The sequence below is a fragment of the Mastigoproctus giganteus genome, chromosome 10, assembly GCF_048544385.1.
Source record: "Mastigoproctus giganteus isolate SK-2022 chromosome 10, ASM4854438v1, whole genome shotgun sequence".
Classification (NCBI taxonomy): Eukaryota; Metazoa; Arthropoda; class Arachnida; order Uropygi; family Thelyphonidae; genus Mastigoproctus; species Mastigoproctus giganteus.
This window is the reverse complement of record NC_143584.1, coordinates 182,916,408-182,931,477: the sequence shown is the minus strand read 5'-3', so window position 1 is coordinate 182,931,477 and position 15,070 is coordinate 182,916,408. Positions and strand designations below refer to the sequence as shown.

General features: G+C 36.9%; 1 protein-coding gene across 4 annotated transcripts in view; it reads right to left on the bottom strand.

Moving 5' to 3' along the window:
- The window catches only part of Nost (Nostrin), a 231,236-nt gene that overhangs the window by 80,549 nt on the left and 135,617 nt on the right, over positions 1 to 15,070 (bottom strand). For all 4 annotated transcript variants that reach the window (XM_090384071.1, XM_090384073.1, XM_090384072.1 and 1 more), the window contains one exon: positions 3,188 to 3,268. In XM_090384071.1, coding sequence (XP_090240197.1) covers positions 3,188 to 3,268 — 81 coding nt within the window. The remainder of the gene's footprint in view (positions 1 to 3,187; positions 3,269 to 15,070) is intronic.

The window sequence follows — 15,070 nt, the reverse complement described above, 5'->3', positions numbered from 1 at the left end:
GTCCAAGGATGCTCTCATAATTATGGCTAACAGTTTGCTTACTTCCACTGCTTCCTCCTTTAATATAACTGGATAGATCCATCCACCCCAGGTGCCTTTCTTAGGTTTAACTTCAATTTCTCTTCCACTTTGCTCTCAGTTATTACAAAATCATTTGAATCCCTGTTAGAGTTTGATAAACATCTGGCCCTCTCCTCAAATAACTGCTCACTTGTGAATGTAGATGCAAAATACTCATTTAGTTCGACAGCTATCTGAGAATGATCACCTACAGTCAAACCATTGATATCAAGTGGACCAATCTGATTCATCCCCTTCCTTTTAGAGTTTATATAAGTAAAGAAATCTTGCTGTTTTTCTTATAATATAATAAATATATAGTTTTATAATAAAGATCAATTTTAAAATAAATATTAAAAAAATCTAATAATAAATCTTGAAATAAATTAAAATATTATTATAAAAAAATACAAAACATTTTACAATGATTTTTTTCTTTTACTTTTAAGATCAAGAATGAATTTTTACGTACAAATAAAAATTTGTAAAGAAAAAATTAAAATTAGTGAATAATTTCATAAAAGTATTCAAAAGAATGTCAAAGCATTCTGTAGCATTATTAACAACAATGAAAAAATATTTATAACAAAACAACCATCATTTCACTGCTGGCATCGGCCGACCGGGCTAGCCGAGTGGGTAAAGTACCTGCCCGGCAACCCAAAGGTCGCGGGTTCGATTCCCGCCTCGGGCTTGGATCAAAGTACTGCAAAAACCTTGGGAGGTGCAATATGGCCACAGAAGCCGATGCGCCAACAACTACCAAATCAAAAAAAAAAAAAAAAAAAAATGCTGGCATACCCCCACTGCTTCATTTATTGGGAGGTTTATTGTCAACTCATTACTTTATTAATATCATTTATTGGTGCATATTACTCAAGTACAGTATAACAATAGAATCTTTCAACACATTGATAATGTGTAATAATATTACGCAAATACAAAGAATAAAAATTAAAACAAAAAATATTTAAATGAACTTTAGTAAGAGTGATGTATTAGATTACTTATAAGTTTTTAATATATACTAGGGGGCTTCGCTCCCTGCTCATTGCACTTGCTTCTTTTGATAAAAGAAAATACTTATAGACTATAATAATTAATGATACACACCAGCCAAGAAATTAAACTGAAGATTTACTATAAAAGAAAATAAAATAATATACAGTAATGTAAAATAAAATACACTAAAGATTAAAATATAGTTACAATATAGTTAAAATATGGTTAAAAGCAGTAAAATTATCTAAAATAAACTGGGTTAAAAGCGATAAAACAATGAAACCTGGAGCTTTCGGAGACTGCCATCTCCTTCTTCAACAGCATACTACTAGTGCTAAGACACATCCTTAAGTAGCAGGTCCATGGCACTCATGCACGTAGTCATCAGACACATGATCTACATTCCCCATGTGCGTGTCGGAAACGGAAGTGGCTCGGGAGCGTGTCAAACAGAACCGGTTCTGAGGACAACTGCCTCAAACAGGGGGTGTAAACGGGTCCCCCTGTCCCTATTAATAGTATTGTGACTGGATGAACCGATTTGCAAGCTCTCGAGCCACTTGCATTCCCAAAATCCATGGGCGCGGTCATTACTGACCGCATCTTCAGGAGAGATCCGGTGCTGCTTTTCCCAGAAATGCTCTGCCACAGCAGACCTCGCATAGTTAGCAGTCTTGATAGCGGTCGCGTGTTCCCCCTAGACTGTCCTTTAAACGTCGCCCTGTTTCCCCCCACATAACTTAAGGATGTGTCTTAGCACTAGTAGTATGCTGTTGAAGAAGGAGACGGCAGTCTCCGAAAGCTCCAGGTTTCATCGCTTTTAACCCAGTTTATTTTAGATAATTTTACTGCTTTTAACCATATTTTAACCTTTAGTGTATTTTATTTTACATTACTGTATATTATTTTATTTTATTTTATAGTAAATCTTCAGTTTAATTTCTTGGCTGGTGTGTATCATTAATTATTATAGTATGGAATTTACCAGCCCCATAGGCCTGTTTGAAGAAATACTTATAGAAGCTTTCGACTGTGCGTCTCTCTTCCTCAGCTATGAATACATAACTATATCTCTATAATATTGGTGTAGATACATCATAGACAGCTCTTAAAGAAAAACTGCGATCGTAGTGCGAAAGGCATCATTTCATCTGTATCTTGTATTGTGATCATCCTTCACAACGAGTTACCATGTATTGCACTCCCTCCAATAAGTAATGCTTCACTAATAGAGAAGACTACTGTCACTTATTCTCGGTAGGCACCACCACCTAGAAGGCACCATTTCAAAACTAGTTGGGTTTTGATCGGTGGGTGCCTTTCACACTACAATCGTAGTTTTTCTTTAAGAGCTGTCTACAGTATATCTACACCAATATTATATACATATAGAATCTTAAAATAGTATGCCTCATTGCATTTAGTTTATTAAAATAAATACGTTATGGTTGGAAATCAAAAATGGTACCACATGGTCATGTTAGAGAAACATAGCGGGTAACCACACTTAAACAGAAGTTTGTTTTACCACAGTAAAAACAAGCCTCTGTTACGTATTACCACATAGCCCACATCTCTTCTCCCACTGGCTAAATAAATATCATTAGGAGGAAAATTATTTTAATGTATAGAAAAATAAATTATAACTGTACATAAAATTAGCAAAATTAATTACAAAACAATACAAGGTTTTAGTACCTAAGTAAATATAAGAAGATTGTCCTCATAACCACAACAAAATCTTACTTTTTTCATCTAACGAAACACGAGTTCAGGGAATCCCACAAGTACACTTACATTTAGGTAATAGTACTAACTGACTACAAACAAATCTCCAGGCATGAAATTAAAGAATATTACTAGTTTGTGTACACGTGTTAATGAACACATTTAAAAATAATAAAACTATAACTATTGCCTAGAAATCAAATTCTAATAAGTTTATATTTTAATTTTCAATAAATATTTTAATGATATTTGTTTTTTTCAAGTCAAATCTTCACCTAAAAAAATACAGAGGGTATACAGTGCATACCCTTCCACTATAGCCCTGCATGTATTAAATAAAATTTATATTATATTTAAATAATTATTTTTGTACATGAAATTTAAAAATTTTTCATACCCCAGGGAATCTCTGGATGCTTTGGCTATTTTATGTGATAGCTTGAGTAAACCTTTGGCATATGTGGCTTCTAATTCTGATCTATTTGAAAAAAATATATAATAATAATAAATAAATAAATATTACATGAGTTATATAGTATATGTTGATAATCATTAATATACTATACACAGAAATGCATATACACAGAATTTATGGGCTAGTGCCATTGCAGTGGAAATAGATACACTACGTCCATAATTCAGTATATTACATACCATATTAATGACATCAAAATTGATTTTGCCATAGTGCATAATGATCATTACAAAAACAGAGAACCCCCTAGTTGTTTTTTTTTCTTTTAATTTGGGTGGTTGACCCAGGAAGAAATCACCCAAGTTGTAGGTATACAGCAATAAGTTTTTGTATATTATCCTTTGTCTAAATGTAGCATACTTCACTTATGCGTTCTCCATAGATTTATCTAGATGTCTTTTATGATAATCTTTCCCATAAACTAATACACATACAGTATAACAAAATAATAAAGTACACACACACACAGTAAAATCATACAGGACACTATTTTAAAAAAATTCAATTTGGTACAAGTATTAGACATAGTGCAGAAAAGCCACAGGCTTTTAATGCCAGTCAAAAATTAATAAAAAGATAAAAAAATAATAATAATAAAAAGAAAACTATCCATGCATTTTCCACCTCATATAGGAAACAATCCAACTAACCTTTGCATTCCCCTAAGCCATCAGTAGCAACCTATACAGAAAGTTAACTTATCCCAGTAATTAACTTACTGGCCAAACAAATACTTCCTGCAATACAGTCCATACCCTGTAATTTGAATTTATGATCCATAGTTTTTGTATCATTTATAACCATGAAAATTTCACCTTCATTCATTTTACTCTCATGAGATCTACAGATCTCAATCAGATCCTCTCTAAGATGTCTTGTTGCCAAGCTAAGTAAGCCCACATATTCAGTCTTTCATCACATGGGCACCCTTCTATAGGTTTCACCCTTCGATAGGTTACCCATCTTTGGATCCTCCTTTTCAAGATCAGTTTTTTAGGTGCAATTTCCATGCTTAGCCACTATTCCAAGTGTGGGCTTACAACTGCCTTATACAGTGGATCTACAACCTCCCTCTCTCTACAAGTTAATGTTCATCAGATCATTAATAGAATTCCATGGGCTCTCCTAGCCACCTGTCGACACTGAATGGAGAACTTAATGTTCACCCATGTTATAACTCCTAAATCTTTTTTTTTCCCCTCTACTTTTATTAATTTAGCAACACACTAAGTGTACAAGTTATTTTGGGGTTGCTGTTCTCCAAGTGTAATATGAAAATCAATTAAGAATTGTTTTTAACACTAATTTCATAGTAATTATTCTGAATGTTACTTTTTGAAAATGCTAATTCCTGTTATAGATATCTTTTCACTTTTCATTTGTGAATTTCCCCACAGACTAATGGTTCAAGACTCATGAGATCTTAAAGGATAATCTAGAGGACAGTGATCTATCCAAAACAGAGTTCTCATACAAAGCTTGTTATTATTATTAGCTATATGGTGCAAGGAAGCCTGAAGCTTATGCTGCACCAGCAAAAAAAAAAAAAAAAAAAATTCTCCGAGTTACCCTGAGAAAGAGAGAGAGTCAAAAGTAGAAGGGAATTACCCAGAAGAGAAGAATGATGATGACCAGTAAGAAGACTGGAACAACTGTAGTTTGGTTCCCTCAAAAAAGATCACCAGAACTAAAAGGTTCAGAAATATGGCCATATGCAGGTTATCATTTCCATTCTAAGAATTACTACTGTTGCTGGTTTGCTATTATTCATGAAAGTATTACAGCTGTTTTAAATGATCTGATAAAAGAAAGGGGGGGGGAGTGTGTGTGTATATACATATATATACACACACACACACACACACACACAGGGTGATTCACTACCAGTGTGACAAACTTGCAGGAGGTGTAGGGGGCACAAAGATGAATCTGAATCACATAGCATTGCAGGCTCCAAAATGCCTTCGTCATGCGGTAGAGGATGTTGAACGGGAGGTCACGTGAACAGCGATCCTGCTGGAAGTCAGCATTTGCGAACCGTTTCTGTTGAAGAAACCAAGTAGCAAAAGTCCTCCGGAGTGGATAATCTGCAGACTCCAATGATTGGACGCGTTGCAGATGGTATGAACTCATTTGGTATGTTGACAGTATCCTCCATACATTGAATTGGGAAATACCCAATCGTTGGCCTATCACTCGAGTACTCTTACTCGGATTGCCTTCTGCAAGACATAGGACATTCTCCTCATTGTCTGGCATCCTTGTCGTTCGCTCTCGATTCATGGTACCTCTCGTGAAACAACCAGTCTCACGTAACCTTCTGTGCACACGTGCGAAAATCGTATGATGAGGAGCACGCCTGTGCGGGAAACGTTCCTGGTACAAGCGCAGAGCGGCACGCCCGTTACAGTCCGCAGCTCCATACGCGAGGTGCATGCCGGCCAGTTCAACGTTTGAATACTCGTCCATCCTACTGCCTTGGGAACCGGTTTGCAAATGCTGACTTCCAGGTGATCGCTGTTCACGCGACCTCCCATTCAACGTCCTCTACTGCATGACGAAGGCATTTCAGACCCTGCAATGCTATGTGATTCCGATTCGTCTTTGTGCCCCCTACACCTCCTGCAAGTTTGTTGCACTGGTAGTGAATCACCCTGTATATATAAAAAGCATGTAAGTGTAAATAAATCTGGAAAAAAAAAAGTGGCTAAGGAAAGAAAGCCTGCATGAGAAGCATGCAAAAGTTAAATGAAATTTACCGGTAAAAGTACTTTGCGGTAACAGCATTTGTATTGTTGCTAGCTCGGTAAACAGACAATGGGTGTTATCGGTCTGGAGTAGAAGTTTAATCCCACAGGAGCTTGAAAGCCTATCGAAGTGGGGGGGGGGGTTAACCTGACCTTTTTTCGTTAGAATCACTAATTGAATCATGAACAGAGTCATATTGGAAGTTCTGGCATAGTAAAAAAATGTTCGTAATGTAGTTTCCCCAGTAAACTTTTTCGAAGTTCGCTGTGCTTCTCGTGTGGACTTCCTTTGCCTTGTTTTTTCTCTTAATAAACAATTTATCCACTAGTCCACCAGTGATTCTAAAGAAAAAGGGTTAGATTGAAACCCTCCCGAGGCGGAAGGGGTAATCTCCCATGGGATTCAATTTCTACTACTAACTGATAACACCCACTGTATGTTTACTGAGTGAGCAACAATACAAATGCCGTTACGGCAAAGTACTTTCACCAGTAAATTTCGAACTTTTGCGTGCTTCTCGTGCAGGCTTTCTTTACCTTCGCCAAAAAAGTTTGTATAGATGGAGGTGAGAGTTAAAGTGCCAGGAACTAGATAATAGAAAAAAAAAAAAAGTAATGTAGATATGAAAAAAAGGCATGATGAATATGATGAATTAAGAAAACTATGGGCTGAATTTGCAAAGCCAATTCAGAGGTGAAGGAACTGTAAAGTAAAATTATTAATACAAATAAATAAACAAAATAAAATCAAATAAAATAAAAAGTGGTGGAGCTGTCATCAGATATGGGTGGGCAAATTTAGTTATAGGTTGAATAGAGGAAAGGAAAAAATGCAACGTCTAATGCCAGCAAAAGTAAATATTGATACATGGTTAGGTAATTTTCATATCATTGAAACTGCATTGGGACTACCTTGTCCGTACTGTAAAAGAATAGCACAATCTTTTTCTTTTATTTCACATTTCTTCTACTGTTATGGACAAGTATAGAAATGCAGTTCTTGATACGCGGTTGGGTGTAGTTCCCTGTTGAATTACATAACCATGTATCAATATTTACGTCTGCTGCCATTAGACTTTGCATTTTTGCCTTCCCTCAATTCAACCTATAACTAAATTTGCCCACCCATATCTAATAACAGCTCCACCACTTTTTATTTTATTTGATTTTACATTATTTTGTTTAATCATTTGTATTAATAATTTTACTTTACAGTTCCTTTACCACCAAATTGGCTTTGCAAATTCAGCCCATAATTTTCATAACTTTTAGGATATTAACATTCTTTTGCCTTTTTCATATCTACATTACTTTTTTTTTGACTACTATCCTTACCCTTCTAGTCCCTGGCACTTTGTGCAACTCTCACCTTAATCTATACAAACATTTTTCAGATTTATTTACACTTACATGCTTATATGCTTTTGCATCCCTTACTGCTGCTTTGCATGTTTTGATTCATTTTTCATACCTTGTTTAATTCATTTTTGTTTTTTATTGTTATTTTTCCATTAACTGTTACTTTGACTTTAAATAACATTTAATAGATAGATAATTTTTTTTTAATTTATTTATTTAAACATCAACAGTACATACATTTTCAGCAAAATCTATTTACATTCTATGTACAAAATCAGAAAAAAAAAATAAATAATAATAAAGCAAAAAGTAAAAAATAAAGAATTTTAGAAAGAACACAGAAAAAAGAAAAAAAAAATTTTTTTCACTCCAGGAATTAACAGTTTCTTGGCATTGAATCAGTCTCATAGTAAATGTCACATGTTGAAGGTGATGGACTCTTTGGTGATAGTGAAGAGGTGACCACCACTGTTCCATTCGCTGTTAAGATGATCAAAGTTTCTGGTCCTTTACAGAGGAATTTGAGCAGAAGTCTGCTCTGCAACTTCCTCCGTAGACTCCACTTGAGATTTTGCGTTGATATGTCGGCAGGAGGCACGTCGTCACTACTTCTCGTGTGATTCAAGTAGAAGTTGTAAATGACGGCCTTGGCAGCAATGAATAAGAAGTTACAAGTCGTGTGTTTTGTCTGCTCAGAATGGAGCAGGTACCATAGTCCTCCAAAGTGTGGGCATGGTTGCAGGCAAGCTTTGCTGCATCCAAAGTGTATCTGATCAGTTCCTTGTTCATAGGGCATGCCAGGTATGTTTGTTCCAGAGTACATGGAGTGGCACAGAAGAGGCAGTAGTTTGAGGTGTGTATCCCAAAGATTTGTAGCTTGACTGGGGTAGGAAGGATGTTGTGCCACAGTCTCCACTGGATGTCTGCATCCGATTTGGAACACTTAATTCTGTATGGAAGGTTCCACTGAAAGTTAGATGGTGGCTTGTGGTGAGTGGAGATGGGTACGGGGAGAGCTTGGCAGGTGGATGACGGGAAAATCGTGGCTGCATGGCGAGACACGATTAGTTGATACCTTTTTGGAGAGTGCAGGAGATGGGTACCGTATCTTCTGGTGATGTGATGACTAAGGTTAGTGCAGATGAGGATCTGGTGATATTTTCAATCCCTTTTGCTGTTGTGATGTCTGGAAGAGCTTGTGCAATGACTGATTTTAGAAGTTTGTGTTGCTGCTTTGCATTTGTAGTTTTAATGGGCAAGCCTTCTGATCTTTTCCATTCAAGATGTGGTGTCAGGAGGTCGCCTATGGTTCCAATTCCTGCCCAGTTCCACGCAGGATAAATGAGAGGATCACCAGTTGCAAGTTCTGTTAACATTTTATTATAGATGAGTGTTTCTGAGAGTATTGCAGAAAGTGATGTTCCCTCCAGAGTGAGGTGAAGGTTTAGCTTCTTCCGGCAGTGCAGTGCGTCTTTATAGAAGGAGGATAGTTTGAGTGGTGCTATGTCCATTCTTAATATTGTTGACAGAGATAGCCCTCTTGTGGCTGTTGCTAGTAACTTATCTGTGGTGGCTGAATATGGGTGTTTCATTAGCAGCATTTTCAGGAGAAAAGTGATCTGGAAGGCTGTGATTTTGTCTTCAAGATAAAGCAAACCCAGGCTGCTGTGAGTGAGCAGCTGACAGAGTTTAGAGCACGACATCCAATTAGTTTTATTTCATAGGAAGCTTTGGATAGATGCTTGGATTTGGTAAACAAAGCATTCTGTTTCTGCTGCATGCTTTTTTATAGATAGTTTCATGGGTACTGTTTATCTGAATTGGCTTCTGTAATTCACCCCTCTCTCTTCCAAACCATTCAAAGCACGTACCCAACTAGTCAACATCCACTTACTGACCAACTTCAATCTCACAGAACCAATTTTTCTTTTTCCTCATTTATCCCTTTAACTTCTGTTTTCTGGAACAACCTCTCTTCACACATATTTCCAGAAAATTACAATCTATAAAAATTCAAGCCTAATGTCAAGAAGGATTTTCTTTCATCTTCTCAGCATTCAACCCGTACATGGTACTAAGTACAACAGGTTCTAAAGCTTTCATGTTTGGGGGTTTTCATTAAAAAAAAAAAAAAAAAAAAAAAAAAAATAGAAACCATCAGAAAATTGTACATAAAATGTTATTTCTGCTACTGATATGGATCCCTTGGGATTTAGACCACACCTATATTTTAAATTGTCTAAACATTAAAATGGTCTCCACAAAAAATTGCCCTAAACAGTGTGAAACATGTATTGGCACATTATTTTCTTCCTTTGTGATTCAAAAAGGTTGGAGGGGGAGGAGGTTAACCTTTAAATTATCAAATATCATTTATTAAAATGTTAATTTAGATAAAATATCTACCAGCATTTCAGTTTTATTACTACAAGTATTAAGGAGATGAAGAATTTTATATTTCAGAGTCTAAATAAACATTTAAGGATAGCAATGCATTAAATAGTCACAGGTAATTCACAAAAGAAATAGATATTTAGTTGTGCATATGTTTCATCCTGTAAAATATGCATGCATTATATAGTGGACTTTTTTTCTTTTTTCTTTTTTTTAAAAAAAATGTAATTTACTCTGAAAATTTTAAATTTTCACCAAAAAGACTTCAAGACTTGAAGGACTCAGCAAGGCTTTTGAGGATTTTTTTTTTTCTGATCTAACATTTGCTTTTGACCCCAGCAGCAGTGAAGGTCAACAACAACAACCTATTCACCTGTAAATAGAAGGAATATTTTGCAGGGGCAAAATATACTTGAACAAAGATGGTCAGAGTGTCTGCTAGTATTATTGAGGATACCTTAATGGTTCATGGAAACTACCACTTTGGGGGAGGGGAATAATATAGATATTCATTTATCTGATGATATATAACTGCATATGATAAATAAATAACTGCAAGGGTTGTGTTAATGAAATAAACTATACAAGAACACTTAGTCTTAACCATGTATATAGTAAAGTCAAAAGAATCTTAAATAAAATGAGTGAATTCAAACTCCTGGTTAGTAACATGGATATGTGATGTCTCCCTGAAACAGGGGATGATGAGTTTCACTATGGTATATACAATGTATTCAAGAAAGATAGAAGGGGTTGTGATGTCATGCTTCTTATCAACAGTAGCCCGAGTGCAAAAAGAGCTTTTGCTGAGTCTGAAGTTACATCTGCCAGCATAAAATCTGTGTAATGTGAGATAGTTGGAAGCAAAAGGCATAATGAGAGTGGGGGTAATCTACAGACCAGAAGACTGAAAAGTATGAACTCTACATGCAGATGGAATGGGCAAGCAAATGCAAATGTCTTAATATGGGCAACTTCAATCTGCCTCAGATTGATTGGAATAAGTGGGAGGGAAACTCATCTTGGAGAAAAGTTTGGTTTTTTTACATAAACTAGATTATTATTGGTACTAGCATGTTAGGGAAAATACTAAGGGTGAGAATATTCCTGACCTCATCATTACTCATGAAATAGTTAGAGTGATGAAAAGGGCCAGAGCCTACAGTAGGTACAAGTTGATTTCTAACAGGACCATAGATAAGGTTAGAGAAACCAAGGCTTTGTATAAGAAAGCACTGGATAAGAGAGTAAAGAATGGGGCCCAGAAATTTCATATATATGAATACAAGGAAACTAAAAAAGCATATCAGATCTGACCCTTGTACACGGAGTGTGAGAGAGTTCTTAGACAACCCAGCTAACATCACAGATGAATTGAACAGATACTCTGCATCTGTCTTTACTGAAGAAAGGCCCTTCATGCTGAGAAGATTACAGATGACTGTTTATTAGTAAAAACTTTCTGGCATAAAGGCAAGTAAGGCTCCCAGAGTTGATGGCATATACCAAGAATTTTGAGGGAGACCACCGGGGAATGTATTGAACCATTGAAATTAATTATTTGGGCATCTTTGGACTTGGGAGAGAGAGAGTCTTTTGGATTGGAGAAATGCCAAAGTACCATCAATACATAAAGGTGGTTCTAAGAGCAAAGTTGGTAACTACAGACCAGTTATTATTATTATTAAGCTATATGGTACAAGGAAGCCTAAGGCTAATGCTGCACCAGACAAAAAAAAAATAAAAAATTCCCCGATTACCCTGAGAGAGAGAGAGAGAGAGAGAGAGAGAGAGAGAGAGGGAAGTAGAAGGGAATCACCAAGAAAGAGAAGGATGATGATATCCAGCTCAGGATCCTGGGTGTGCCAAGCCCAAACTCACCAAATGTGAGCCCCTGGGTTCATCTGACTTTAGTGGTAAGAAAAATCTTAGAGGCAATGATTAAGAATGCAATCCAGGGACAATTAGATAGATATGGCATTCTGAATAATACAAATGGTTTTGTTAAGGGAAAATCATTTTCCTAACTTAGCAGGCTATTCTGACACAGTTACTAGTGAGCTGGATGTAGAGAACAATTTCAACAGTTTATTTGAATTTTAGCAAGGCATTTGACTCAGTCCCTCACAAGAGGTTATTGCATAAGCTGGAACATGTTGGAATTACTGGAAAATTCTAAGATGTATTGCTGGGTGGCAGCAGGGAAAAAAGCAAAGAGTCGTGATTAATGTACAGGGTGATTCTGAATTATTGTCGGGATTTCCGTGGCCTATAATTTTCTAACCGGAAACAACAAAATAAAACTGCTTACATAATATGAAAGTGTATCTCAAAGTTTTATTACCTAGAATCAATACTGCAGAATGCTTAACTTCAAAATGCACGCCTTTCGTGGCACGTAAGATGTCCATGCGATATTGAAATTTCCCTCCAAGCATTCTCCAGCATTTGCAGTGTAACTGTTTCAATCGCAACAACAATTCTAAGCTTCAGTTCACTGAGGGAGGTCACAAGGGTCTTGTACGCAATGTCCTTCACGTATCCCCACAGGAAGAAATCAAGTGGCGCAAGATCAGGTGAGTGTGGAGACCACAGAATCGGTCCACCACTTCCAACCCAGTGCCCAGGAAAATGCATGTCAAGAAATTCTCGGACAATAAGAGCCCAATGTGGCAGAGCACCATTTTGCTGGAATATCACTTTTTTTTTATGAAACCCCCAAACACGAGAAGTATTAGAACCTATAGTACTTAGTACCGTGCTTGGGTTGGAGGTTGAGAAGACAAAAGAAAATATTTGTTGACATTAGACTAGAACTTCTGTAGACTGTAATTTTCAGGAAATACGTATGAAGGTTGTTCCAGAAAACGGTAGTTGAATAAATAAACAAGGAAGATGAAAAGTTGGTTCTGTGAGTTTGAAGTTGGACAGTAAATGAATGTTGGCTGGTGGCGGCATATGTTAGGACTGTTTTGAAAGAGCGAGCAGGAATTATAGAAGCCAATTCATAAGAACACTGGCCATGGAAGTATCTGGAGAAAAGGCATGCAGCAGAAACAGAAAGTCTATGAGACAGCGAGTGGAGAGAGACTGTTAGAGAGCAGTCATTGATTAACTACCTGCCCTCTTCTGAATGGAATCTAGAAGCCTGAGAGAGGTTTTGGGGGCACAGCCCAGGATGTGGGAACAATATTCCATGATAGGCCGAATTTGCGATTTGTACAGAGTGAACAGCAATTTGGAAGAAAAACGCCGAGAGCAAAAGAGAAAACCAAATTTTTTAGATGCAGAGGAAGCAATATTTGTAATGTGCTTGTGCCAAGAGATATTAGAAGTCAGGGTAATCCCCAAAAGAGATATCATTTTGTCTAGAAACCAGAGTGTCACCAAAGCTAAACATAGGAGCAGAAGAATCCTTTTTACAAGATATAAGACAAGACTTAGTTTTAGAAGGATTGAAATCAACTAATTTGTCTTTGCCCTACTGGAGAATACCTGGAGATAGGCATTTAAAGAACTGGTAGCGGATTTGAGAAGTTAACGCTGATTGAGCAGGGCAAAGTTTTTCAAAATGAAAAGTGGAATGCAATGTGCTATCATCGGAAAACCTATGGATAGGGTTTCCAGTCAATGGAAGAAGGTCATTAATATACAAGAGGAAAATAGTGGGGGAAAGAACTGAACCTTGGGGGAAACCAGCATTGGTGGAGAAGTTAGAAGACAGTCATCTACCATCACCCTCAGTGAGAGATCAGAGAGAAAATTGGATAGCCAATTAAAAAAAAAGTTGGCAAACCATAAGATGGAAGCTAGTTTAGAAGACCTTTATGCCAGACATGATCGAAAGGCCTTTGAGATGTCAAGAGCAATTGCTTGTGTTTCACCGAACTTTTCGATAAATGGGTAACATAAGTCAGAATATTGCCAGTGGATCAACATTGACGGAATCCATACTGGAGATCATTGATCAGAGAGAAGGTTTCTAGGTAGTTTAAGAGTTGGCGATTAATTGATTTCTCCATTACTTTAGAAAGAGTAGGAGTGATTGCAATGGGACGATAATTGGATGGGAAGGATTTGTCAACCCTTTTTAGGAACTGGCTGGATATGAGCAAATTTTCAAGCAGAAGGAAAACACCTTTGGAATTAGAAAGTGAAAAAAGGTAGCAAAGAACAGTAATGAGTTCAGGAGCACAGTTTTTGAGAACAAGTGTAGAAATACCATCAGGACCTGGAGCTTTCTTAGCATCAAGATTCATCAAAATTCTCCTGACATCCTTTTGACAGAAGATCACAGGAAGCATTGAATGGAGTGTGCTGGGAATGGTAGGGGATATTTTACCCTATAAAACATGAATTGGAAGAAAAATGGTATGCTAGCAGGTCTGCTTTATCCTTGGCTAAAGTGACAACAGAACCATCTGTTTTTGACAAAGGTGGGAGCAGAGATGGGCAAAATTTACGGCCAATAGCTTTGGCAAGAGACCAGAATGCTTGGCTACCATTAGGGCAAGAAGCAAGTTTTCTACTGTTAGTCTGTTCAAAATCTAGATTGGACTGATTAATAACTGCTTTACAATTGTTGCAAGCTTTGGTGTAGGCAAAAAATGAAACTAAAGAATTGGAAACAAGCCAATTACGATATGCAACATTCTTCTCTTGAACAGCCTTAGCATATTTATTGGAAAACCAAGTTTTAGATAAAGAATGAGATTCTAAAGTGGAGTGTGGAATAAAGGATTCCTTTCCTACAAGAATAATTTCACTGACCCGATCTGAGCAAACGTTGACATCAGAAGTTTTGAAACAGTAATCCAACCAGGGAAAAGAAATCATGCAGGTGATCCCATTTTGCATTCTTGTAAGGCCAAACAATGAGGTTGGGAATAGCCACGAGATAAAGGCTCCATTGGAGAAGAGACAATCACAAGTTGTGATCTGAGGTGCCTAATGGACCACTCACTTCGACCAGGTACTTAGAAGGGTTGTTTGTGAGAAAAAGATGAAGCGTGTTGGCTGAATGGTTAGGATTGTCCAGTATTCTTGTAGGTAAATGACAATCTGTGCGAGGTCATAGTAATTGCAAGTCTCAGCATCTTGACCAGCTGGGTCGGAGTGACTAGAAAACGGAAGCCAGCTGGAGTTGTGAACATTAAAATCACCTCACTGTTAGGAAAGTTGGACTGGAGAAAGTCAAGTTACAAAGAGAGGAAGTCAAAGAGCTCAAAGTGATTAGTGGAGTTGGGAGAACGGTAGAAACAACAGATGAATTTGACACAATGAGGTAGAGAGATTTTAAAGCCAG